The following is a 27,453-nucleotide window of genomic DNA, read 5'->3' on the forward strand; positions in this document are numbered from 1 at the left end:
ATTGCACGTAACAACAAGTTGACATGTATACTTAATTGTGTTGGGAGGAATCTCTTCCAACACTAAAATTAAAAATGTATATAGATTCTAATTATGTGTGTAGGCATGGCTTACGTTGTCACATAATCTCACACCAACAAACAGCATTGTGTGTCCACTTTTTTATTCCTATATTGTGTGGGCGTTTAAAAGTAAAGTAGAAAAAAAAATCAAGACTCTAGAATTCTAGTACTAGATTTAGCTAGAATCTAGATCAGTGGTTTTCAACCTGGGCTCGATCTAACCCCAGGGGTTCTAGATCTATGTGACTCAGGGGTTCAGCGGTGATAAGACACACCCGACTTACATGATTCATGTATGGGTTTTGTCAGTGTGGATGATAGATTAGAACTCTTAAGAAGGGTTTATTAAGTGTGCGTATGAAACTGGTGGTTCGGTATCACCAATAAAGAACCACTGATCCAGTGTTTCTTCCAGACTTTTTTCTCCGGGGGGCACGTGAAATTTTCGGGGGGGGGGGGGGCGGTTAATTTTCTTCGGGGGGGGCCGAAGAGATGCCTGGAAGAAACTCTGCACTGATCTAAATCTACAATCTACTAGATAGGTCTAGCTAGATCTTCATTTCGAACAGACAGGATAAAACATCTATTAATAACAACTATAACTCTGATTATTGATTAAAGGCAGATCTCTACTATCTTTATTTTCAAGTCTCTAGAGCAAAAGATTTTACTGTGTGTAGGGCCTACTGAATTTAATACAAAACATTGTAGAGCAGGTTGTGAGTGTGTGTTAAAAAAATTGCTGTAACTTGTGGTTCAGAAGGCTTATAAGAGGCGAACTTAATGGGAGAGCAGGAGCAGTTGAGGTGTAATCAGTGAACAACATCTGTATGAATTCATCCTCAGAACTACAGCATAGAATACGTGAACCCTGACCTGCCTGAAACTGTTCTGTTGAACAATGTGGAGTTTGTTTCCTGTCTAAAGGTAGTCCCTACAGCTTTCAAAGGGAGGTTACCAGCATTGAGGCTTGAGCTTCTAGGCTGTGGTGAGTTTCTTTCCCTGATGCAGAAGAAAAAATATTTAGCATAACGTCCTGTAATCAGTAAAAAAACAGAATTTAGAACATTAAAAAGGAAATAAAAATTACATCAAACACAAAAAAATCCAAAAAAAAAACACCTATTTAAATGAACAGTTATGATGCAAAAATAAATATAAGCTTGTTTTTTTAAAAAAAAATTCTGCCCAAATATTTATATGAATCAAATAGTAATAGGAAACCCAGAAAATTAAGTCCAGGGCACAATCAATATAAATACTAAAGTACACCAAAAACATAACGTGATAGAATATTTTGACGGAAAACAAGTTTTCATTTACTTTTTTTAAAAAAGCATTCATTCAAATGCATCGATCACTTGTAATTATTTTACAATTACAAAATATCTCAGACATTAATTTCTCTGCTCTATTTTCTCAACATTCACACACATGAAAAAAAAAATTTTGTCCTGTCACCTTTTGTGAAAAATTCTCCCCACTGTGTTGTTACAGCTGTAACAGCGGAGGAAAGCTGCCAGCGCTCAGTGCCGCCCCCAGCAGAAGAAAGTTTGAATGCAGGGGTCAGACAGCTGGTCTTTGACCAGGAAATTATTCTAGCATGGATGAAAGTGGAGCTCCTGGTGCACTTCTCCGTCCCCAGGGGTGGTGTCACCATCATGTACAGTACCAGCTGCAGAAGGTGGAAGTACTATGAGTACATCCACACCAGGACGGTAGGTCATGAGCCTCTGTAGCACAACGAGGGGGGAGGTGCTGATCACAATGTGTGGCGCCATTTTGATGACCACACCTAGGCAAAAAATTACAAAATAGAGAAAGAAAAATGTTTTTTTTTTCAATGCAGTTAATGATTAATTAGAACGAGCCGGCCCGCGGCATAACATACGCCGCTATTTAGTTGTTTCTAATTTTCAATAATTCATAATTTGTGAATTCGACAGTACCAACGTTGACACTGAAAATATTTCTTTAAAACACTTTAAGTAGCTCGTTAAGGACCATAACCCCCCCCCTTCCTTCCCTCCCCCCTCCTCCCCCCCCCTACATTTAAAATCGTTGGCTCTGCTTGTAAACATTTAGAGTGAACACAGCTCACTAAAACCATGTAGGGGTGGGGAGGTAGGGAGAGTGTTTGCAGCTTGTTTTCTAACGGCTCGAAGAAGAGAATTATATATATAGATTGTATAGCCTTCTAAGTACTAATGTACCAATTGACAGCTCCGGAAAAGGAAGCTGGGCTGAAACCATGACTTTAACTTGTAAACTATAAAGAAAACAATGTTACACTTTTTTTTTTGGGGGGGGGGGGTGTGACTGACTCCGTGAGTTAGTGCACAGATGACAACCTACTTAGTGGGCATAACTCATAAGCCTACTATAAAGTACTAAGTATCAATATAATATTGATGAGTCATTAGCCATAAGCTAAATTTTCTGTTGGCAGTAGTCCTGTGGTGAATACTCATTCCCAAATATTTAGCCTAAACTATCTTTATATGTAGGTTTAGTAAACATTGATGAAATTAAGGAACTATTTCCATAATAATCACCCATTCAACTGTTTTTAACTGTTGGTAACTAGGTGAGTGTCATGTCAGTGGACAATAAATCAAACTGGCTGACAATTGAGCTCAAGAACCCAGTAAGGATCAAATGTCTGCGACTGTTTCCTGCAATGGGAGCAACCTTGGGGGAGGTCTATACTAATGGATGCAGTAAGTCACCGCATGGGTTTTTCTAGATATACTTGACATGCTGATTTCTTTGAGTTGTAAAATGTCGGTTAGCAGTAGAGAAAATGACTGTTTGTCCTAGAGTCTCTGGTTCATTTCCTGTGTTTGAATCAATGGGACATAATCGGTACACCCAAATCTGATGGTTATCTTGCTAGAATCTGGTCAAGAAAAAGCATTTGGGCACATGACAATCTGAACTTTATTTGTAATCAAGGAATTAGGCCTGAGAGTTTAATTTACTTTACTTTTAGTTTAAAGTAAAACATCTCACTTGATTTAGTTATAAGTAAAACTCAGACAACTAATTTGCTTTAAGTCTGATGTTGAACAGCTCATATGATTTTATTCCAGGTGGTAGCTGGTCATCCACACTACAGGAGGTGGAACCTGCAAGAAAAGATGAGAACTCTGGTAATGTTCATTTAAAGTTTGTTCCGTTAGTTTAGATTTCTTTTGTACCACTTTAGGTGACCTCCTCTATTTCACTCTAGCTTAGATCATTTTCTTTGTTTTTTATACAAATTTAGATTTCTAATTTAGACATCTAAGTATTCACCAGTTCTTTTACTTTGTCTATTTAGATAATTTTTTCTTTTAAAATTAAGATTTAAATAACAAATTTGAAACAAAACATTTAGATTTATTTTGTGTATTTTTCCATCCAAGATTTAATGTACCAGAGAGACTCTCCATGCCAACAGACAGCATCAGCTGATGGTAAGTATCAATCTGGGGTAGATCCACTTGTCAATAAAATAAACTATTAATTTAGCACATTCAATGAAAACTGTGAAGTATAATTTTAAGTATGAAACCATGTATAGTATGAATTTTTAAAAATAAATATTGTTAATATAAATTTACCCAAATTAGTAAATGTCAATAGGGCAAGTTGCCCTACAACTACAACCATACATTTTATATGGTGTTTTGTTAAAAAAAAAGTTGGTATATATTTGGTTCTTATTTTTCGTAATAGTATGCAAGTGTTATATTTTATTTGTGTAAGATACCATTAAGCCAACCTTATTCCTGCAAGCATCCACAAAATTTGACTTCCTTATGACCCACCCCCATGTTCCCACTTTGATGTCATAAATGGATGTCCAAAAAGGACTTGGCAAAGGTTCGGGCCTAAGATGATGGATCCATATGGAGTCAAGAGACTCTATAGAGTTAGAGTGGATATAGTGGGATATTGGTTTGTGTTGTGCAGTGCAGCCGACAGACCAGTTTTCCAAAAGGAAACTGGATCATCTAGTATAACTTATATGGATATAGGGAACTCGTGTCTACTTGCCCCTGTGACTTTTAGACCCACCTTGCCTAATTGAAGAGTTTTTAAAAAAATAATTTTTCACCCAGAGTTATCTGAATGTGGTATCCGTCCCCCTGCTGACCAGGGTAGAAGCAAACGTATTGTCAATGGTCACATGAACAGAGTCGGTGAATGGCCCTGGCTTGTGTCTCTGCACTACTTGCCGTAAGTCACATGACTAGTTAAGACAAAATTGCTTTGTCCTGGGTTAAGTTTTAAACCTTAATGGTTTGATCATTTGCATCAAGATTTCTTGACTGTTAAAATATTTAAGTCAAGATTGCTTAAATATTACCATACTACCTTCTATTGGAATGCTGATATTTTACTCAATCTTTTATTGTTATATATACACATTTTAAATGATCACAATTTTCTAAAACAACAAAATAATTAGTCTATTTATTTTAGTCTAAAATAAAAAACAAATTGTGACATTAGTAAAATTGCTATCAAATATGAAATAGGTTATTAATGGGCTTTAGTTTAAATAATAAATAAATAAAGTTCTGTGCTATTGAATAAAAATTGATGTAAATTTCATCAACAGGGAGTTTGAATTTACAAAAACTTCAGGGTTCAAACATGCATGTGGTGGATCTCTAATCGCACCAGGCTGGGTCTTGACTGCTGCCCACTGCTTCTCGTGAGTATCAGCTTAGCTACAAGATTTGAATTTTAAGTTTTTCGGAAAGAGTTGTCTAGATATCAAAGATTATGTATGACACCATGCAAACACAAGGGAAATAACCTATTTAAAAAATTTCAAGCATTTCACTTTTTCAGTTTCAAAATATTTAAGTTAAATTTTAAGAAAAATATAAGTCAAAATACCTCATAAAGGATAATACTTTTGGTATGAGCTGTCTAGATATTAAATACATGCTTATGATAATTATGTCCTATAAAGGGAAATAATCTTCAGGACATTCATTGTTCATGTTAGGTTATAAAGGGTCTTATTTTAGTTAAATGTGACCTGATAATGTGGCACAGACTATACTACTATGTATTTATTAGAAATAAAATTAAAACAATTCAATAGTTTTCCTCCATCTACCAACAAGTTTTCAAACAGAAATTTACTCACATAATTAGAGTTCTCAGCCAGTAAAATATGTGTTCGTATAAAGACAATTTAAAAAATAAACTGAATGAAAACAACAGCAAATATATTTCTTCTGATTTCAGAGAAGATTATATGAATGGCCTATCCAACGTCAGCAACTGGAGAATTTACTTCGGCCTACACGACCTCGCTGATGACCAGAACAAAAGAGTCCAGATGAGGTTGATTGAAAAAGTTTACATCTACCCAGTGTACAACAGTAAGTCAGCAAAGTACAGCTGTCATTTTTTTCAGCAAAGTACAGCTGTCATTTGTGTGTCAGTAAAGTACAGCTGTCATTTGTGTGTCAGCAAAGTACAGCTGTCATTTGTGTCAGTAAAGTACAGCTGTCATTTGTGTCAGTAAAGTACAGCTGTCATTTTTGTGTCAGTAAAGTAAAGCTGTCATTTGTGTGTCAGGAAAGTACAGCTGTCATTTGTGTGTCATTAAAGTACAGCTGTCATTTGTGTGTAGTACAGCTGTCATTTGTGTGTCAGTAAAGTACAGCTGTCATTTGTTTGTCAGTAAAGAACAGCTGTCATTTGTGTGTAGTACAGCTGTCATTTGTGTGTCAGGACAGTACAGCTGTCATTTGTGTGTCAGGAAAGTACAGCTGTCATTTTCAGTTAAGTACAGCTGTCATTTGTGTGTCAGTAAAGTACAGCTGTCATTTGTGTGTCAGTAAAGTACAGCTGTCATTTGTGTGTCAGTAAAGTATAGCTGTCATTTGTGTGTCATAATAGTATAGTTGTCATTTCTAATTTTTGAAAATATAGCTGTCATTTGTAAGTAGGCAAAGTATTTCTGCAACTCATTCAAGATGAATCATCATAACTTTAATATATTTCCTAACTTGTTGACCCTCAGTAACTGTGGAGCCTCTGCTTTGGGACCTTGCCCTTGTCAAGCTCAGCGAACCAGTCCAGTACACCAGGTTCATCTCTCCCATTTGCATAGATGAGTCTGATCTGTTTTTCAAAGAAAACAGATGCACTGTTACAGGATGGGGACAAATTAAGCCAGGTTGGTGATATTTTTTTTTATTTACACCACAACACAATAAATCAATAAACGCATATTTAAGTCTAGCATTTGTTAGTGTGTAGAGAAGCCACACCCCCCACACTCTTCAATATGGGAACAGGGAATTTCCCCCCTGTCAATTACCCCCCCGGATATTTCCCCCCTGTCAATTACCCCCCCTGTCAATTACCCTCCGCCCAGTAGGACATTACCCCCCCCCCCCGGGACAGGGTTAGGGCTAGGTTTAGGTTAGGGTTAGGTTTAGAGCTAGGGTTAGGGTTAGGTTTTAGGGCTAGGATTAGGGTTAAGGTTAGGGTTAAGATTAGGTTTAGCGTTAGGGTTAGAGCTAGGGTTAGGGTTGTGTCTAGCTTTGGTTTTGGTTTTGTTTGAAGTTTCAGGCTAAGGTGGATGCTTAGGTTTTGGTCTTTTTCTTAAGGTTTGGATTAAAGTAGTATATAGGTATAAAATTCTAGCTAGGATTTTAACTTGAGAGGGCGGGGGGGGGGGGGTAATTCCCCGGGGGGGGTAATTGCTCCGGGGGTAAATACGGGGGGGGGGGGAAATGTCCGGGGGGGGGAATATCCAGGGGGTAATGTCCTGTAGCCCTTTAATATATAGTTATGATTAAATAACCTTGACGGAATCTGAGTTTTATATCTAAATCTCATACTGCAGAGAAGGGGTCTCCTGGCAGCCGTTTTCCACATACTGTGACTCTGACAGTCATGACCCAAGAGAACTGCAACACGACCTTCACCCAGTTACCAGATAACCATCCGGTCAAGAAATATGTCTCGATTGAGTCTTCTGTGATGTGTGCAATAGGAGATGATCAAAATCAATCTGGAGTTGCTGAAGACGCATGTCAGGTATGGGGTCATCCATTTATGACGTCCACAAATGTTTTGGATTTTTTACCCTCCCCCCCCCCCCCCCCCCCACACACACACACACTAAAGTCCACTTAATTCCCTTTTAAAAGTCCACAAAAGTCAATTTTTCTCGGACTCCTCCCCCCCCCCCCCCCCTGTGGACGTCATAAATGGATGACCCTTATGGTCATTTAATTTAAATCACAAAAAGATCTGGAAATTATATGACCATTTCATTTAAAAACAAACACAAATATGTCTAGTCTGGAACAATTTGCATAATTTTCTATTAAATATTAAGAACATATGAGCTGGACTGCTAGCCCGTAAGTCTTGAGTTCGAATCAGGGTTCAAGTCAGTAGACTGTCCCTGAGTCCACCCAACTCTGATGGGTACCTAACTAAGGTTAAGGAAAGTAAAGGCGGCTGGGCATAGTGCTGACCACACTATCTCTTCATATGTCGAGGTCACAGCAACAAGTGAACTCTACTTCGCTTGCCCCATAGACCGTCAGGTTTGAAAGGGAAACTTTACTTTTTACTTCATTAAGAACATATAAAATAAGTCTAATAACCAAAATCTTGCTTGCAAAATGTAAATATAACAAACAAGGAACTTGAATAAGAAAGTGTTCAATATCTGTTATAATTCTGTAGGAAAAATTTTACAAGGAATTTTAAAAAGAGATTATTTTATAGTTGTTTTTTTTTTTTTAATTTTTCTTCAGTACAAAAAAAAGTGTGTAGGGAAGCAATACAATTTTATCCCTGACTCAATGCTCTTTATGTCCCCAAATTAATAGTTTAAATATCTCTGCAAATTAAATAATATTTCTTTTATCAAATCACTTAGAATGTAGCTTTCTCTCTGCAGTAAGACTAAAGATCATTTTCCCACTAAATTTTATTAAAACAAAATGAAATTATTTCCTTCATAGGGTGACTCAGGCGGGCCACTGATGTGTGAGGTGAATGGACGCTGGTACCAAATTGGTGTTGTGTCTGCAGGCTACGAGTGTGCGCTGCCAGGATTTCCTGGTCTCTACTCGCGCCTGACCTTCTACAAATCTTGGATTAAGGAGACCATGGCCTTAGCAGAGAAGAATGGCTAGTCTAGCGGATGTTATAAAGTTGTTTACTGTTGAAAAAGAAATTGTACCGATCTTTCTTTGTTGAGTATTGGGAGCAGGACAGTACCCTGTCAATATCCCCCAGGTTAATTACCCCCTTTTGAAATACATGAATAGGACTTTACCTCACAATGCCCATTAATGGCTCCCTCCAACATTACTAATACTATATTACTTCCCGATCACTAATAATAGTGCACTATATTTGTGGCTGGCTGCTTTGTATTCATTACATTGTAATGTTGGTGTGAAGGAATGGATTTTGGCAATGTGATAAAACTTTTACTTTTAGCATGCTATGTTTATTTTTTTTTCTGTCTGGTCAGCTATCTTTTAAAGTACCGTGTTCTTTTGATACATCATTTATTTTAACTGACTAGCTCTTTTGTGGGTTTCTAAAAATATACAAGTTTTATGAAATTTTAATTTTTTTAAATCTTAAAATGTATTTCAAAAATATTACTCCCAACAATAAAAGGATATAATAATTCTTAAAACGTATCATTTACATTAAATAGCCTATTTTATTTAATGGCTAGTGAATACATGCTTTATATATAGAGAGAAAGACACTTAAAACGTTTTATTACTAAAATATGTATTCAACTACTTGTCAAAATAGAGCTGGACTGCTAACCTGTAAATCTCGAGTTCGAATCAGGGTTGAAAGTCAGTAGAACGCCCCTGAGTCCACCCAACTCTGATGGGTACCCAACTCACGTTAGGGAAAGTAAAGGCGGCTGGGCATAGATCTGACCACACTATCTCTTCACATGCTGAGGTCACAGAAATAAGTGAACTCTACTTCACTTGCCCTATAGACCATCAGGTTTGAAAAGGGAACTTTACTTGTCAAAATTCAATCAATAAGTTAATTTGATAGGCCTCTGGATTTTAATACCAGCAATAAGATAAACAGTGTATTATTTCATTGTAACTGTAAACCAGGCGTCGTAACTTCTTACACACTAAATTTGAAGCCATTTTATAGGAAGCTTAGGCTTTAATGTCTGACCGGTTTTTCTTTTGAAATATATATAATATTGGCTTGACTGTTGGGTCTGCCTCCGTGTCTCATCAAATACAATGTTCTGAGTCAACCTAGCTCGTGGCAACGTGTTTCTGTCACTATGTGTTACAGATGTAACTGAATCAATTTTGTAATTGAATGTATTTTTTGTATATTGTTCAATTTAATCAAGGTTTGTACATGTTTTTTTTTGTATATATATATAATTAGAAATATTTAAAGTGGGGGTAATTACCATGAGGTTTGATCTGCAGATTATGGCAGGTGGCTAGGACAGAGTGACGGATATGGCTGATGGGGGTAATGTCCTAGACTTGTGGGGTAATAATTTTTGTTGCTTTTCTTAAATTTTTTTAAAACACCAGCTAGGTGTTAATGAAATGTAATGTTGTTTAGTTTTAAACCAGAGTAAACAAACATCTAATTAACATCAACATATTTCTAACAACACCTCTGTGAATATATATATATATATATATATATATATATATATATATATATATACACACATACATATGCACATTTTAAAACTAAACAAAAACACATCTGTAGTATGAACTAGTAACCTAACAAAAAATGAGCAATTTTTTTTAAGATTTTGGCTTGTAAGCCTTCAATTATGATTGGTGATATATTGTGCCATTTTAATTAGATTTTTTAAATTTAATTCTTTTTAAAACTTTTTTTTTAGATAATGGCAATGAAAACACTTAAAATATTAAACAATACTTTCAAAACAAGACATTTATCTAAATAACATTGACACTTTGAATTTGTACATTCAGTGTTGAACATGTTATGTCTGCTAAAATAGGTATTATGTATAGTAGTGATATTATTCATAATCTTTTAGTTATTTAATTTAATCCCATACATTTGCAAAAGGACATATTAAAACAAATGAATGAGTTGTTCAATTTTTATATGAGTTTTTTGTCTACCAGCCAGAATTAACTGCCTGCCTAAGCATTTGTGTCCCTCTACACAGCATTATGGTGATTAATATACCCCATTAGAGCATTATATTTTAAATATAAATCTACTACATTTACAATTAACCAAACCATTTGTTTGACAACTGGATAAACCTGGTTTCATGAGATGAGGTCTCAACCCAAATTAAATAGATTTAGTTTCAAGACAAAAAGTCTCAACCCCAAGCTAACATGTGGTTTCCTGACAAAAGGTCATAATCTACACCTGCCAGATAGGGTTTTATGAGATGTGATCATATAGATCTAGTATTTTAAGGTCTCAGCCCACATTTTACAGATTTGGGATTTATGAGATGAATAAGTCACTACCCGATCGGCCCTCATTTTTTGTCCCATCCACTTGTAAATTCATCACAAGCAATTAGTAAAGTATCACTTTCAGATGAAGTATAGAGCAGACAAAGGTTGTCCCCTACTTCATTGATCAAATAATATAACTCCGGTACTCTAAACCATACATTTAACACAACTTTGATTAATAAAAAATAGGTATTCAGATGTTTTACACATCAAAACATTCCTTCATTTAACAAAAGATGAACAGTACATGGTTTTCATTTATACTACACCAATAAATAAAGGAGAAAAACAGCGTATTGTATAATTTTGTATTATAAACTGAAACCATTGAACATCACCACCTGTTTTCAAGACCTTGCAGATAACCCTCAGCCTGAAAGGGAATTTTAATTTTGTCCGGAACTGTCTTCCCTTTAGCTTTTAACTCTTGTTTTAAAACCATCGCTAATAAAGGTGGGCACTCCAATGCTTTTGGCACTTTGCTCATGTCTATTTGGAACACTTCTGTTTGTTTACAGAATTCCTGCTCTTCTTCTTTAGGTACAAGGATCCAGTCAGCTTGGTGGCCACGAGTTATTTGGGTGACACCTTTAACTTGACCTCGAAAAACCTGTTCTCCCCATGCAGTTCCTTCATAAAATTCCTGTAATTTAGTATTTCCAAATTAGTTAGATGTACATACATTTATATGACCTACAATTAGATGATAGGTAACAGAAAATGTATTAGATAATAAAAAACAAGTCTAGTTAAACTGTTAATTAAAGGGAGAATTTCTAAGTCTAAGTGACAGTGATTTAGGTCCTTTTAGGCTGTACATACATGTTGGTAGCATAGATATATATATATATATATATATATATATATATATATATATATATATATATATATATATATATATATATATATATATATGTTACGGTCAAAGCCCGAAGTGTGACCAAACCCCGGATTGGCCGGCCAATGTGCGCATTGGCCGGCTCTCTTGGCCAAAGCCCGAAAAACTTAGCACTAAGAGCGTATTTTGTACATCTAGACAAAATTGTGATCGCGTTTTCATTATTCTGGGTGCGGCTTCATTGTGAGTAACGTATTGTTTGGCTCTTGTTGTATAGCATTCTGTATGCAATGCGACATGGACCAAAAGGACCGTCAGATCAAGAGACAGACATACCAGATGGCTGCCAAAATAAATAATCCAAATCCTAATGGAAAAGAATTTGTGAATCAAGTTAATTCAGAACTAAAGAACATGTGGCCTGAACTTAAACTAATTCACAGAAAACCAGGCATAGCCAAAGCCAAGGTTCAGTAGAACGTGCCAACTAAAATATTCAAACATGATGGATGCAGACAGATGAATCATCTCATTGGGCTGAGAGTTTTATGAAAAACCATAATTTTCATCAAGGAATCCAACAATCGCCATACGAAGCCTTGTTTGGATGCAAAGCAAAAGTGGGACTTAGCACTTCAAATCTACCAAGAGAGGCTCTCGATAAGTTATAAGTTAGCTACTTAAGAAGATCTTGAGAACATTGAACAAGAAATGGAGGTTACTATAAATGCAACGACATCCTCAGCTAACACATCTGCTGCCGTGGCAATAATGTGGCCAACAGATTCTGTATAGTTTGTGAAAAACATTGTAGTGCAGCCCATTCTTGTGGATCCTGCGACAACGATGTCCATGCTATTTGCGGAATACCCAATGAAGCAGACGAAGGGTACGGAGGGAACATTACCTGCAGATTGTGTCACAATAAACAAGACATCATGGACAACATGTCAGCAGCTCATACTAGCTTGCAAACTCAAGGTGCTAAGATGCTTAAAACATCAAATACAAAATTTAAACAAGCTGAAGTGGATGACAATGTACGCATCCGTACACTAGATGTTGACAGAGGTCGCGGTGATCCTCAAACCGTCATTGCAGTTGTCATGTGCGTCGAGGGCGCTTTCTACTATTTAGGAACGGAACATGGTGTTCTAAACCAACAGTATGCTAGAAGTGAGTTTTCAATTCTTCACAAAAAACTGCTCTTATTAACGTCAGTTAGAACTGAGGAAAAATCATCACGAACCATCGCATCTTCACAATCATTGACCGGCGGCCAAGGCTACACTAGCTGCAATTGCACAACCAAGTGCACAAAAATCGCCAAAGGCCGAAATCAAGAGCTATTTCAGACTTTAATCGGTCCACCATTGCCAGTCCGCGGATTGGCCTGCCAAAGGCCGAAATCAAGCAAAGTTTTGGACTTTGACCGGTCAATGGGAGGCGATGTTGGCCAATCCGCACATTGGCCGACTTCGGGCTTTGACCGTAACATATATATATATATATATATATATATATATATATATATATATATATATCCAGAAAGTGTATTACTCACTTAGCCATTCGAATGTGTTTCTAAATAGTTGCACATTTTCTTATGATGTTCTGCATAAATTGTAATCATTTGTTACTTTTCAATTGGGTGGGGCTTGCTTATTTAGAGTTCTTCTCACTTGTTATATCTTTATGTTGTGTGATTTTTTTGTGTGATATATATATATATATATATATATATATATATATATATATATATATATATATATATATATATATATATATATATATATATATATATATATATCCAGAAAGAAAAACAGGCTGAAGTCAATAGGCCATACAGCCCAAAATATGTTGACATGTAATACTTAATTATTTAATTATCCCCTCCAACAATGTGATTGAGAAAATTATTAGTTACTTTGTCCACCCACAATAATGTTCCAGTTGATTTTCTGCCCAAAAACAGGAAGCAACCTAGAACTAGGCTTGAACCCCAAAAATACTAGCTCTGGTTCTGGTTTGTTGTTTTTTTATTATATATATTTTTTAGGGTCTTCACTACCCATCAGGTAGCTCTGATTTTAATTTAAATGTGAGACTTTAAACAAATGAATTATCAGCCTTTCTATGCCAGAAAAATTCGTCCAATTTTATTCCAATATTATGTAAATTTTACTCTTAAAAGCTGAGCAGCCAGCTCACATATTATGGTACCCTAACCCCATCCTAGGATATCATTATCACATTTATAGACTAATGTTAATATTAGGCCTAACACACAACACTATGCATGCCTGACAGACTGAAAGGAGATTGCTCATACTGTTTTGAGTTTATATTTATCTCAGTGCAACAAGCCCGCCGGTTGGTTGACACGAGGGGCTCATTCTCCACCAGTGATACTAAGGGTTGATTCTAAAAATTATCCAAAGCGACATCTGATGCTAAATTTAATTTGGTGTTTTTAACATTAAATCTATAAAAAAAACAGTCATACTGTTAATAGCCCTAACTAACTACTTTAACTAGACCTAGACTACAATATATACTGTCTTATACTAATAATAGTAATTCTTCTTCTTCGTTCTTAATTTTAGTGTTGGGAGGGATCGAGCCTTATCTGCCAGAGGGTTTGAACTCGAGACTTTATAATAGTAATAATAAGGCCGATTCTAGGCGGAAAAAGATATGCATGCGCAATGGAGAGAAACTACCACTTGCCATCACGGCGATGTTTTCTATGGTACTGCGCATGCATGTGTTTACAACCGCAGAACCCTAATACCTAATACCAACCCTAATCCTATCCCTAATCCTATCCCTAACCCTAATTGAAAAATTCTAGTCCTAACCCTAGCCATAGGTCACTGCGCATGCGCAGAGCTAGATCTATCTTTTGCCGACTAAGTGGAGACGTTGGGGAGAAAAATCTTCTTCCGAGTAGTCACTTCGTACTAATAATACACACTACACAGGGATTTTCCCAGTAGACTGGGAACAGATTATCATTTTTACATTTTAGATTAGAATATTGGCCGATTCTAGTCGGAATAAGATACGCATGCGATACGCATGCGCAATGGAGAGAAACTACGACTTGCTTTAGTGGCGATGTTTTCGATGGTACTGCGCATGCGTGTGTTTACAACCGAAGAACCCTAATCCTCTCCTTAACCTTATCCATAATCCTATCCCTAACCCTAATCCTATTCCTAACCCTCATTCTAGCCCTAACCATAGCCATAGGTCACTGCGCATGCGCAGAGCTATCTTTGATTCTTTTGCCGACTATGTGGAGACGGGGAGAAAAATCTTCTTCCGAGTAGACACTTCGTAGAATATTAGACACTCTGATAAATTTAAGAGACAAACCTTGCAAGACATTTTTGGTTCTACTTTTGTAAGTCTGTAGTATGATTTTTGTGTGGGCCACTTCAATTCAACACTTTTTTGGTAAACTATTCGACCAACTCCTAAGTCTCGTAGTTGCCGACATATTTCGTACAGTGGTTTTCCCTTGAAAAATGGCTCACGGCCTATGTAGCGGATCGGCATTGTTATACAGTTTTTATCACGTTGAAATACAGTTGTTCCAAAAGAATAACCGAGCACTACTAGAATCTAAATGTAGATCTATAAATATTTAAAAATACTGAGTTTTTGTATTCTTTTTAGAAGCTGAGATATTGAAAACAACAACCAGATGTAAAGGTCAATATCTTATGGACGCTGCCATTTTGGTTGCTCTAAAAAGCAAATTGTGTTTGTCGAAGTTAAAATGCTGAAAAATTATAAACATAACCTCCTGTACCAGAATGATAATCTAGATATAATCTAGGCGTGTTTTTTTCTTTCATAGATCTAGGTTATTGTATGTATAATTTTCTTATCAAATTGTTATTAAATTCGCAATGTTTGTTAAGCTGCCTGTCTGATAGCCTGTCTGGACGGCCAAATTTATTGTAGCGACTTTTTTCCATAACCTTCGTTCATCTCCGCTGACTACACAAAAAATGTACGATTTTCAATCACATTATGTATTAAAATATAAAAAACTCAATATAAAGACTATTATATTCGATCAGTCAGATGAGTTGACGATCACGTCGAGTGTAATGTTGCCTGGTCGGATGTCACCTAGTGCAATAACTGAAGGTGTCACCTCCCCCCTCCCTCCAACAATCACTGTTTCTTCCAGACTTTTTTCTCCGGGGTGGGGGGGGGGGCACTTGAACTTTTTTGGAGGGGGGCAGACTAAAATTTTTGGGGAGGGGGGGGGGGCACTGGTAAAAGTATGTACTTTCTATATAAATTATGTTTCGGTAGACATTTTTGGAGAGCTCCCCCCCGCCCCCTGTAGAGATGCCTGGAAGAAACTATGCCAACAATTTAGCATTTTTCGTTTGGTTTCACCTCTATCCCTCTACTAATTTTGTTATCTTTACTGGATCAAACAATGTTTTAGCAGGGAATTTAACTATTTCATGTCGTTGTGTCACCCACTTAATAATGTCACCTCCATAACAGGCTTGCCTATATGGGGCAGACAATACTCTTTCAGTGTGATTTAATAAAATAAATATTTTTAGTCATATTTTTTAGTCATAATTTGAGTTAGTTCAAGAATAAGCAGCATAATTTTGGAACGAATGAATGTAGAAGGCTTACTAATTGTTTTCAAAAATTAAATAGAAACCTACGAAACAGAATTTTTATTTATGTATCTGAGGTCACCGTTTTAAAAAAAAATTAATTTTAAACTGAGTTTTTAGTTGTTATTCAAAATTTTAAAATACTGTTTTTGTGATCTGTAATTTAATTGACCTGGGTTTGATAAAGTATTCTTTATTTAAATCTTCATTAACTATAGTTTCGTAAAAAATTACGTTCATTCACATTATGTATCTGAGGTCACCGTTTTAAAAAAAAATTAATTTTAAACTGAGTTTTTAGTTGTTATTCAAAATTTTAAAATACTGTTTTTGTGATCTGTAATTTAATTGACCTGGGTTTGATAAAGTATTCTTTATTTAAATCTTCATTAACTATAGTTTCGTAAAAAATTACGTTCATTCACATTCAAAGGGAAATAATTCAATTAATATTTTGCCAATATCAATCCAGCTTATATCCCCTAAGCAGGGAGACCATCCAAAGTTTATTACTAATTCTCCACAAAAAGCAGCCATCCAACTAAAAATTGGTTCCGTTCGAACTTTAGTAATTTGATTTACTTGCACCAAATATACTTTGCCGCTCCAATCAATACCATAACATTGTCATCATTTATAGGGGTTATTTAATCGTTATTTATGTCAGTCAATTAGGATTGAGTTGGACTAACCGTTTTCTTTCTCTAAAACCACGTAAAACTTGTTAGTATTCTATTGATGAAAGCATCATCGATTCTGTGCTGGTAACTTTACTCACACTTTACTTACAAATTTTTTTAAAACATTTTTTTTAGAGTGAAGAGGTTGTATTAATGTTAGGGTTTCTTTCAGCCATTATTTAAGGAGGGTGACTTTTAAATTTCCGATGGGGTAGAGCACTTAAAATTTCCGGGATGGGGGGGGGGTATTCATCTATACAAATTACATATTTTTCTATTTCCGCCCCCTAGAGATGCCTGAAAATTAACGTCTTTTCTGCGCCAGGCTGCCAACAAAATGCTACACAGTTTTACACACAAAAAAACCTTGAAACAGTGTTACGATTCATCACAACAATAATTTATTACATATTTAAACATAAAAACAAAAATCTTCGTTTAAAGTTTAAGCAAACAGCACTTTTTATCTAAATAAATTTCATTAAATACAAAACTGAACTTACCACTTTATATGTTACTCACAGAAGAAGCAAACAATAGTATGTAATAGGTTTTTAGACTCTCTGATCATATTTTTCAAGTGCGGAATATTTTTAAATTGTACAAAAAATTATAAGACGAATTTCTCTGATTACAAATCAATAGGATATGGCTTAAAGAGGGAAAGGGCATCACTGAGACAGTAAAAAGCCTGTTACTTTTTAAAAACTCTTTCTTGTGATACATTTGTTCGAGTTAGTAAAAATTGTGTGCAACAAATATGTAGTTAAACTGGTTAAGTGTTTGTTTTGGGAATACACATAGCTTACATATAGACAGCGTGTTGAAGAAATTCCATGTAGGTCGACCTACAAGTGATATTAGAGTTGGTCACTACTGACGTCATTGATCTGTTTCTTCATGCAAGTCAAGTCAAACGGGCACATTCCGGAACCGTCTGGTTCTCCACTATTGTGGTGACTGCACATTCCAGAACGGTTCGATTTCCCATGGTTATCCTGACTACACATCCCAGAACTGTTGGGTTTTTCATCATCGTTGGGGCTACACATTCCGGAACCATTAGATTTTCCACCATTATCCTGACTACACATCCCAGAATATTTTTCATCATCATCGGGGACACAGCTACTACTACACACCGCCTTTGTTGATCTGTTATTTTTATGCTCATCGCGTGAGATTATGAGATTCTTTCCTACCATAGGAGCTACTGTGGGCGATTTTAAATCTGGTTTGCGCGCAAGAGAGTCCGGATTTTGTTTTTGCCGTATGCCAAAATAGTATTCCTCGTTGTCACCAGATGTAGCAGAATCTTTACGGGTGCACAAACCTTTTTCATAATTTTCTGAGCTTTTGATAGTGTATGTTTTTATGTCTTTCAAGGCATGATCGTTCACTGCAGTTTCGTTTATAGTTTGACTTTCATGACAAGATGACTCCATATTTGTATCAGTAGGTTTCGCTGTGATGGTAAGTGAACGAGTAACCGATAGCTCTGAAGTTGATTTAAAAGGGGGTTCTAATACAGGTGATACGACTTGGGATGATTCTACAGATGAGTGGACAGGTGTGTCGACAGGTGATACCTTCACAGGTGTGTTAACATGTGATACCTTCACAGGTGTGTTAACATGTGATACCTCGACAGGTGTGTAGACAGGTGAGGCCTCATCAGGTGTGTTAACAGATGATACCATGACAGGTGTGTCAAGCGGGAACAGAGAGGGGTCTATGACCTCACACTCGAAATTCATTTCCATAGGTTCAGGTTTCTCCGCAACGTACACACCAACCTTGTCTAACACACCCGCTTTGAGCTGTTCTTTCCCTCCCCCTGGATATCCAAACTTCCGCTCTTCCCTCGAATAACCAACTCTCCCAAGGGAGCCTATGGCGAGACCCGCTTTGAGCTGTTCTTTCCCTCCCCCCGGATATCCAAACTTCCGCTCTTCCCTCGAATGACCAACTCTCCCGTCGGAGTCTATGATGAGGCCCGCTTTGGGCTGTTCTTTCCCTCCCCCCGGATATCCAAACTTCCGCTCTTCCATCGAATGACCAACCCTCCCGTCAGAGCCCATCAGGCCTGCTTTGATCATGTTGATGTGTTTCATCTTCTCCTTCTCGTCCAGCTCACTCTGGAGTCTGCTGGAGCTCCCGTCACGTGACTCCTGTTCTATAACTTGTAGAACATCTTCGATCAACGGCAGACGAGCTTTTGGTTTAGAAACTCCCGCCGTTGTTTTCAGTGACTCAGGAACTACTTTCTCTTTTCTAAAAATACCAGTGACCGGAGCGCTATGGGTTGAAATAAAAACCTTGGGCGTTGGCTGCCATGTTGTAGGGTCGTCCTGCTGGGCAAAGCTGGCGTAGGAATTTATTTGTTCTTGTTTTTTCATTTTCCTTGAAGTAGCCACAGGATCTTCTCCTTGCTGAAGTTCCGTTCTAGCTCCGCCCATTAAATTTGATTGGCTGTTTAAACCAATATTAATGTATGACTTGATGTTCGAACCTGTATTTAAATTTGGTTGGATATTTAGGCCTTTATCCAAATGTGGTTGGTTAATTGGTTTGTTTGTAGCAAATATTGGATCACCGTGTTTTAATTTGTTTTTTATTGTTTCGGTACTTAACATTTTCCGAATAAATTTATTTTGAGGAAACTCCCCATCCGTTTCTATAGTATCATCATCATCGAATTGAAAACGGCGCATAATTTTTTCCGAGTTGGTTCGCACGAACTTTTGTTTACCTTTTGCATTCGCAGACAGCGACGTCTGCTGGGGCTGACTTAACGCCTGCTCAACTGGGATAAACTCAAATCCGCGCCAACTATTTGATTGCGGATTTATAATCCTCCCTGTCGTCATACCAACAGCGGATGAAGATTTATCCCCTGACATTATATCCACAACCGATGAAGGTTTTACCCCCGACGTCTTTTCTTCAACCGATGAAAATTTCAAACCGGAAGTCGTGCCACGCCAGTCTGCGGACGTGTAAGAAGTCTGGAATCTATCGTAGATGTTCCCTGGACGTGCTGGCTTGAGCACACCGAAGCTCTCTGATTGGCTCCGGCTGATGATTGGTCTATGACGACACGAGGAACTGTGCGTCATATTCTGACACACCTCCTCCAGCCTCGCTTCCGTCTTCTTCAGCTGGATGATTTCTTTCATTAGCTCTACTTGCTTCTGCTCCAGCTCATCGATTGCCTGAGGTGGAATAACCGAACCATTAGTATTTTAAATAAGAGTACCATTAGTATTTTAAATAAGAGTACCATTAGTATTTTAAATAAGAGTACCATTAGTACTTTAAATAACTGTATTATTAGTTCTTTGAATAACAGTACCATTAGTACTTAAATAAGAGTACCGTAAGTACTTTATATAACAGTACCATTATTACTTAAATAACCGTATCATTAGTACTTTAAATAACCGTACCATTTGTACTTTAAATAACCGTACCATTTGTACTTTAAATAAAAGTACCATTAGTACTTTCAATAACAGTACCATTTGTACTTTAAATAAAAGTACCATTAGTACTTTAAATAACAGTACCATTAGTAATTTCAATAACAGTACCATTAGTACTTTAAATAACCGTACCATTAGTACTTTACATAACAGTAGCATTAGTACTTACAGCCTGTTACGTCTGACATTGCATAATTATGAAACTCATGTAAAATGTAAAATAAAATTTGAGTAAAAACATTTCTTCCTACCTGTCTCCGTTTATCATTATCACTGTTGGTCAGTTTACGGCTGCTGTGTTCATGTGACGTCATTCCCTTTCTGAGGGCCAGCTGATGACCACAACTTTGGGCGGGCTGTGTTTGGTACGTCTGACCTGTAAGGTGTAAGGTGTATGGTGAAAGGTGTCTGACCTGTTAAACATAGTGTGTATGCTAAAAGGTGTCTGACCTGTAAGATGTAAGGTGTGTGGTGAAAGTTGTCTGACCTGAAAGATACAATTGTGGTGAAAGGTGTCTGACCTGATATACATAGTGTGTATGCTAAAAGGTGTCTGACCTGTAAGATATAATGTGTATGGTGAAAGGTGTCTGATAAATATGGCTTGTGTTGTGTAAGCTGTCTGTGCTGTTGACTAAACAGTGCCTTGGTGTGTATAAAAATAAACAAATATTTCACACGCGTGAAAAAAAGTAAAAATTATAGATAGTTTTAAATAAGGAAGGAATGTTGTAAAAATCCGTTAAAGCGATTTCTACAATGCAGAGAATGTAAAAATTAAAGCGAGTTTTGAATAAATATTAACCGTTTTCTAAAAGACATTGAATGTGAAATATGAATCTGTATGAAAAAATAAATAAATGGTGTTGTTGTATTAAATAGGGCATACTAAAGAAGGGTTGGTTAACGTTAGTGACGATGTGTTTGTGTTTCGTCCAGTGTTAAGAAATGTGTGGTAAAACCATAACATTTATATTTGAACAAATTCCTTCTATATTATAAATATTTTTTTTTGTTTATTTTTTTTGTTTCTTTAAGGGCTGAGGAAAGTTTGATTTTTATGTGACGTTCAAATTCGCCAAACGAATACAAACGCTTCTAATATAGTACTTACTAGATCTACTTGTTTCCTCAAAGTATAAAACGGAAATTTCCGCAAAACTCACCTATGCGGTAATTTCCAATACTATTTCTAACTTAACCGCAGGCAAGTTACTGTAGATTTCAATATATTGAAACAAGATGGACGCAAGCGTTTATGATAGCCTAACCACACCTAAGAGTACACAATATATTGCTCAAAAAGTCTATACAAATTAGGGATTAGGCCGAGATCATGCTAGCAATTTACCCAGAAAATCGTGTGACAGTTTTGATTAAAGAAAATATCCTTCAATACTAACAAAACAATATATCACAACAATTAACATTGATGCAACAACAGTCAGATACAAAGACATCCCAACAATATAAAGTTAGCTGTAGCCTGTAACAAAACTGCTAGTACATAATGGATCGTGCACATATTATAGGCCCTATAATTAAACTACGAATTGACCCACCCCTACCCTATTTAACTTTAACACCCCTTTCCTACTTAATTTTATATAATATTGCCATATACCACCACTTCTCATATTCTAAAACATTTCTATTTTCATTTCCATCGCTTCTTAGCACTATGCCAAAAGCCGGAACCATAGAATGTTGAAGGTTATATATATATATATATATATATATATATATATATATATATATATATATATATATATATATATATATATATATATTCATATATATGTATATATATTAGATCAAGAACATAGAAACTAGGAAATATGGTGGTTTTCGGGTATATATATATATATATATATATATATATATATATATATATATATATATATATATATATATATATATATATCCATCTATAAGGCGTTTTTTTGTTTACTATGTACCACAACCGCATAGCATAGTTAGTGGCTAGACTTCCTATCAAGTCCATCCACTCCCTCATTATAAGAGCTACAGGGGTTTAGTTTAATAGAGATTTCTAGACCTATTATATTCAACGTTCATTTCAACCCAAGCTTTACATTTGTAAATCACAAGGTGTTCCAATGGTTAAGTTTAATCACTTTGTAATAGAACTGTTGTACCTATCGTTCATTTTAACCCAAACTTTGCGATTTCATTGTAAGCAGTATTTTAAAATATTAAATCTTTTTTAATTGCAAAGAATAAACTCTTGCCATTGTTTGTATGTTTCAGCTAGTGAGACAAATTTTTTTAACATAATTAAAACAACTAGATCTATAGCATACTTATTTTGAAATGACTAAATTAGACCTTAATTGTAATATTGGACATAGTCAAATCTCTCTAATGGACATTTTTAAATACATATAAATGTCTGTTTTGCTGCTTCATGAAACAAGCAGGAATACCTGATATGAATGACTACAAACAAGGTGGAATGAATGGACGAGCGATTCCCAAAAAAAAGAAGAGGCTGAACGCTTTGCTCCCTAAAATCTTAAAGGAACCCGTGCTTATTAGCTCGTGACTTACCTACTTAACTTGACATTCTTCTATTTATATTCATTTTTATACAAAAATCGTTTGGCTTAAACCATTATAACAATTTTAATGTCACAAATCACAATTTTCACACTCTCCTCTGTTGAATTGGGTTTACTACCGGTAAGGGAATTTCCGGCAGTGGTTTGTAATGAAAATAGGGAAAACCCGTTGTTAAGTTTCTGTATTAGAGCTAGCATAGAATCCGCTCTGCTTAGATTTTATGCTGGTTTTTTTGCAAACTTCAAGCATGCGCACTAACAGGCTCTGAAATTTCTTCAGTCTAGTAATTAATTACTGTACATCTAACGTAGCTATTTGTTTTTCACTACAAAATCGTCTTCGTTCACCTATCCCCCCCCCCCCCAAAAAAAATTTTAAAATTCTCTTCCATAGCTTAATTAGCTATAGGCGCCAATCAAAGAAATTATTTCTCAGAACAAACATCTACCTTGTCAACATATCAAAAAATGTTTTATCAGTTATAGCCTAGCGTTGTGATATTGACCAATAGCGCTCAAAATTGAGCCAGACTCTTCAATTTTTGAAACTCGAGACTTCAAAAAGTATTCACAAAATTTATTTTAAAAAATTAAATTTAAAAAAAAAATATTTCCAAAACTACCTCTTTTCGGCTATTTAAAAAGAGTTTTAATAGTCCCCATTTGAATTTTTAAAAACAGTTACTTTTTTTCCAGACGCAAATGTTTTATTTAAAAATCAGTTGGGTACAATTCAATACATTGGCAAGCTTTCATTCCTAGACCATCATAATAGACAGAAAATGAGGGACACAGTAAAGTGACAGATTTCAAAATAAATTCAAATGGATGATATAGAAATAATTGGTCCAAATTTCAAAGCCTTGCTATACATTGGTTGACTAAACATTATTGAGTTTACTATCTTTTTACAAAACAGACTTCCATCTTTACTGAAAATAAATATGCACACAAAATAAACTTGGCTTTTTACACAAAACAAAATCATGCTAAACAAGATTAACCAGAGCAACATCTGCAACCACATTGCATGAAGTGTTTCTTCCAGACTTTTTTCTCCGGGTGGGGGGGGGGGGGGGGGTGGGGGGGGGCACTTGAAATTTTCGGGGGGGGGGGGGCGGAAACTGTCAAAAGTATATATTTTCTAAATAAATTCCATTTCGTTAGGAGGGGGCGGTAGACTGTCTTTGTTGCCCCCCCCCCCCTGTATAGATGCCTGGAAGAAACTCTGATTGTATGCACTCCACTATTTTACCCGATTCAAGTTTGGATCTTGGAACTCTACAAATGCAGTTGGCACCAAAGTTGGTATCCCTAACTTGGATACATCTTAAGCAACACAGATTCTCATAACCTTGTTTTTTCCCATTAATTAAGCCATCAGGTTCTTGTCGGCCATGTTTTCTTTGAGTCAGTATTCATAGAGCTCTCTACTAATAGCCTTTCTGCAATAAAACATATCATAAATAATAAATGATGGTGGAGTCTGAAAATAGGCAAAAGAGCTTCAACCTTTTTTTTTAACCTTCATGAGGCTCAGTTTCCGCTTCTCTCATCATTGGATCCAATCTATCTAAAGTAGGCTAGAATAAGTTCCCAGCCATCGGGTTGAGGCTTCCTGCTTCTCTTTACTTTAGGCATTTAAAAAAAACCCACGGGTATTCAACTCGTTGAATGAGTTCTATCGCTCCCCGCTCCCTCGTTTCGATTATTTATAATTGTGTTTTGTGCTCATGATTTAAACTTTTTGAAGTAGTGTTATGGGCCCCTATTTAACTATTTCAATGAGTTTTTTAGGCCATATTTGACTATTTATGAACATTGTTATACACCCTCCCCATCCAACGATTTAATGGGGGGAAGGGGGGGTTGTTATAGACCCCCTTATTCGGCTACTTGAAGTAGTTATGGGCCCTTTTTTTTACTATGGTCCCTTTATTAGCTTATTTAAAATGTCTTGTCCCCCTATTTGACTGTTAAAGGAGTATTATCCCCCTCCCTCTTATTAGATTATTAAACAAGAGCAATACGTCATAGAAAAAGTTTAAATGTTTGCCTTTTTTTCACACTACAGTTTTTTTTTTCTTTTTTTTTTTACGCAACAGCTTTGGTTAGGACTGCAGAGCAACCAGCAACATATCTTTTTTTTTTTTACAAACCTGCTCTCATGGCGTACGAAAAAAAAACAATATTAGGATTTTAAAATCTCACTATTTATTGTCGTATATTTCGGCCCCACCTCAGTGGATAGCAAGTGCTAAGATAGCCACTTTGGACGCCAAACCTTATATTTAGGAATTTCTCATCTTCCCGGGGCGCCTCCAATAAGAATTTTTTTTTTTCCTGCAGAAACCTTCCCAGGAGTATTCTAATCAACCACCCCCCCCCCCCCAAAGGTTTCTTGGCACTCGAATGACGGTGTCAAGCCGCATCCGACTTTTATTTTTATCTACCGTATACAGAGAAGAATCGAATGGCACCCTGCTGGGGCACAGCACTTGCGAAATTTACAAACAAATTTTCACAGAAAACCTCACCAGGAATATTCTCAATAACTTACATAAAGGGCATATACAACATGTACGCACGCACGCACGCACATACGCACGCACGCACACACATATACACACATATTTTCACTTTATATATATAGTTTATCTGCCCAAAATATTTTTATTAACCATGGAACAAATTTTCATTAAGCTTTTGAGGCAAGGTCAAATGGGCATATATTTATGTACGATAAGAAAATGAAAGATAAATAAAGTTTTAAATGAAACAGGAGTTAAATTTTTTTGTTATTTTTCATATTTATTTTTTTAATGACAAAAGACACTTCCCACGAAATTAATGTTGCTATAACGAAAATTGTATCTTTTTACAAAGTAAGAGACGATTAAAGCTAATAGTTTTGTATTTACATTAAATTTAATAATAATTCTAGTACACTTGTGAATCATAAATATCAACAAAAGTTTATTAGCAATTTTAATATAAGTATTTAATGTAACAAAAAAGTTTAATTTTCAATAATATTGTACCAGATACATTTTTATTTATTTTTTTAAAGAGCAAAGTTATAGGTTATGTCCCTTGATATTATTACATTTTGAAATGGGAAGTAGCTTTGGTACCATTGGCGGTTTCTGCTACAGGCATAACTAAACAACTTCGAGGAGATATTATTTTTATATCGAGGGGCTTTTTTTTTTTTTTTTTTAGAAAATCAAGTTACTTGAATTAATGTTACTAGCTATGAAACGAACTTTCAGTTTAGCCTATGGCAGGATTGTTTGGGGGGAGACAGTAGATAATTACATGCGTCTTTGGCTGTTACATACACGGGAGGAGAGATATCAATACAAGATAGCAAGGTAAGCAAGAAATAGTCAATATTTCCTGTCTAAGGTTTATGTGTTTGGGCCTATACGTGTGCAGTAAATCATCATCATCATTCCTTGTGGCCCCTGGGGAGCAAAGGTCTGCAACTACACATTTCCAGCGGACTCGGTTTTGGGCTGCAGTAAATATATGACTTTTATGCAACAACACGGGGGCGGCTTGGGTTCGAATCAGGGTTCATGTCAGTGGAGCGTCATTGAGTTCACCCAGCTCAGATGTGTATCTAACTCACGTTAGGGAAAGTTAAGGCGGCTGGGCATAGTACTGACCATACTATCCCTTCATATACCGATGTCAAGATACATATAAACTCTACTTCATCTGCCCGAGGGATCGCTAGGTCTAAAGGGAATCTTTTACAGCTGTGTATTACGAGCTAGAGGGAGTTTGATTAGCTGTTTAGTTAATCAGCCATGTTCGTTTTCAAAGTTTAAGTACTATCAACATAGCTTGGTGATGTTATAATATTGTTAGTAGTAGAGTTCTCTGGAATACATTTGTCATTCCCTCTGTACAGTTGGTGTATTGACCCTAGCACAATTGTCATTCCCTCTGTAACATTGGTGTAGTGACCCTAGCATATTTTTCATTCCCCCTGTAACATTGGTGTAGTGACCCTAGCACATTTGTCGTTCCCTCTGTACAGTTGGTGTATTGATCCTAGCACATTTGTCATTCCCTCTGTAACATTGGTGTAGTGTCCCTATACATTTGTCATTCCCTCTGTACAGTTGGTGTAGTGACCCTAGCACAATTGTCATTCCCTCTGTACAGTTGGTGTAGTGAACCTAGCACATTTTTCATTCCCTATTTAACATTGGTGTAGTGACCCTAGCACATTTTTCATTCCCTCTGTAACATTCGTGTAGTGACCCTAGCATATTTCTCATTCCCCCTGTAACATTGGTGTAGTGACCCTAGCACATTTGTCGTTCCCTCTGTACAGTTGGTGTATTGATCCTAGCACATTTGTCATTCCCTCTGTAACATTGGTGTAGTGTCCCTATACATTTGTCATTCCCTCTGTACAGTTGGTGTAGTGACCCTAGCACAATTGTCATTCCCTCTGTACAGTTGGTGTAGTGAACCTAGCACATTTTTCATTCCCTATTTAACATTGGTGTAGTGACCCTAGCACATTTTTCATTCCCTCTGTAACATTGGTGTAGTGACCCTAGCATATTTCTCATTCCCCGTGTAACATTGGTGTAGTGACCCTAGCACAT

At 36.3% G+C, this 27,453-nt stretch overlaps 3 protein-coding genes across 3 annotated transcripts; 1 reads left to right on the plus strand and 2 right to left on the minus strand.

Annotated features, from left to right (window-relative positions):
- Positions 1-908: 908 nt before the first annotated feature.
- On the plus strand, positions 909-10,194 carry LOC131947554 (CLIP domain-containing serine protease B9; the record flags this gene model as incomplete). Its single annotated transcript, XM_059308800.1, is given in 11 exon segments — positions 909-1,050; positions 1,560-1,780; positions 2,650-2,782; positions 3,155-3,214; positions 3,470-3,520; positions 4,169-4,286; positions 4,672-4,767; positions 5,313-5,449; positions 6,097-6,252; positions 6,928-7,121; positions 8,063-10,194. Coding segments are annotated over 11 exon segments (1,482 nt in total), but the record flags the coding sequence as incomplete, so codon positions are not given.
- Positions 10,195-10,872: 678 nt separating this feature from the next.
- LOC131947555 (small ribosomal subunit protein mS34) lies at positions 10,873-15,190 on the minus strand. The gene is made up of 2 exons (XM_059308802.1): positions 14,799-15,190; positions 10,873-11,222 (listed from the first exon to the last, which is right to left on the minus strand). The coding sequence occupies exons 1-2, from the start codon at positions 14,979-14,981 to the stop codon at positions 10,914-10,916; spliced, it is 492 nt and encodes a 163-aa protein (XP_059164785.1). The 5' UTR covers positions 14,982-15,190; the 3' UTR covers positions 10,873-10,913.
- Positions 15,191-17,618: 2,428 nt separating this feature from the next.
- LOC131947553 (uncharacterized) lies at positions 17,619-22,947 on the minus strand. Its single transcript, XM_059308799.1, has 3 exons — positions 22,815-22,947; positions 20,495-20,619; positions 17,619-19,973 (listed from the first exon to the last, which is right to left on the minus strand). The coding sequence occupies exons 2-3, from the start codon at positions 20,555-20,557 to the stop codon at positions 17,619-17,621; spliced, it is 2,418 nt and encodes an 805-aa protein (XP_059164782.1). The 5' UTR covers positions 20,558-20,619; positions 22,815-22,947.
- Between the last annotated feature and the right edge of the window lie 4,506 nt (positions 22,948-27,453).

The sequence above is a fragment of the Physella acuta genome, unplaced genomic scaffold (genome assembly GCF_028476545.2).
Source record: "Physella acuta isolate Inbredline_101_S28 unplaced genomic scaffold, ASM2847654v3 ptg000599l, whole genome shotgun sequence".
NCBI classification, from domain to species: domain Eukaryota; kingdom Metazoa; phylum Mollusca; class Gastropoda; family Physidae; genus Physella; species Physella acuta.

Bases quoted from the DNA above. Each gene is read 5' to 3' on its own strand.
- LOC131947553 (XM_059308799.1), bottom strand. From the start codon at position 20,557: ATGACGTCACATGAACACAGCAGCCGTAAACTGACCAACAGTGATAAT. The intron at 19,974-20,494 runs GTAGGAAGAAAT...ATTCCACCTCAG, and splicing joins ATAATGATAAACGGAGACAG to GCAATCGATGAGCTGGAGCA.
- LOC131947555 (XM_059308802.1), bottom strand. From the start codon at position 14,981: ATGCCGATCCGCTACATAGGCCGTGAGCCATTTTTCAAGGGAAAACCA. The intron at 11,223-14,798 runs GTTTGTCTCTTA...ACTAAATTACAG, and splicing joins AACCAAAAATGTCTTGCAAG to GAATTTTATGAAGGAACTGC.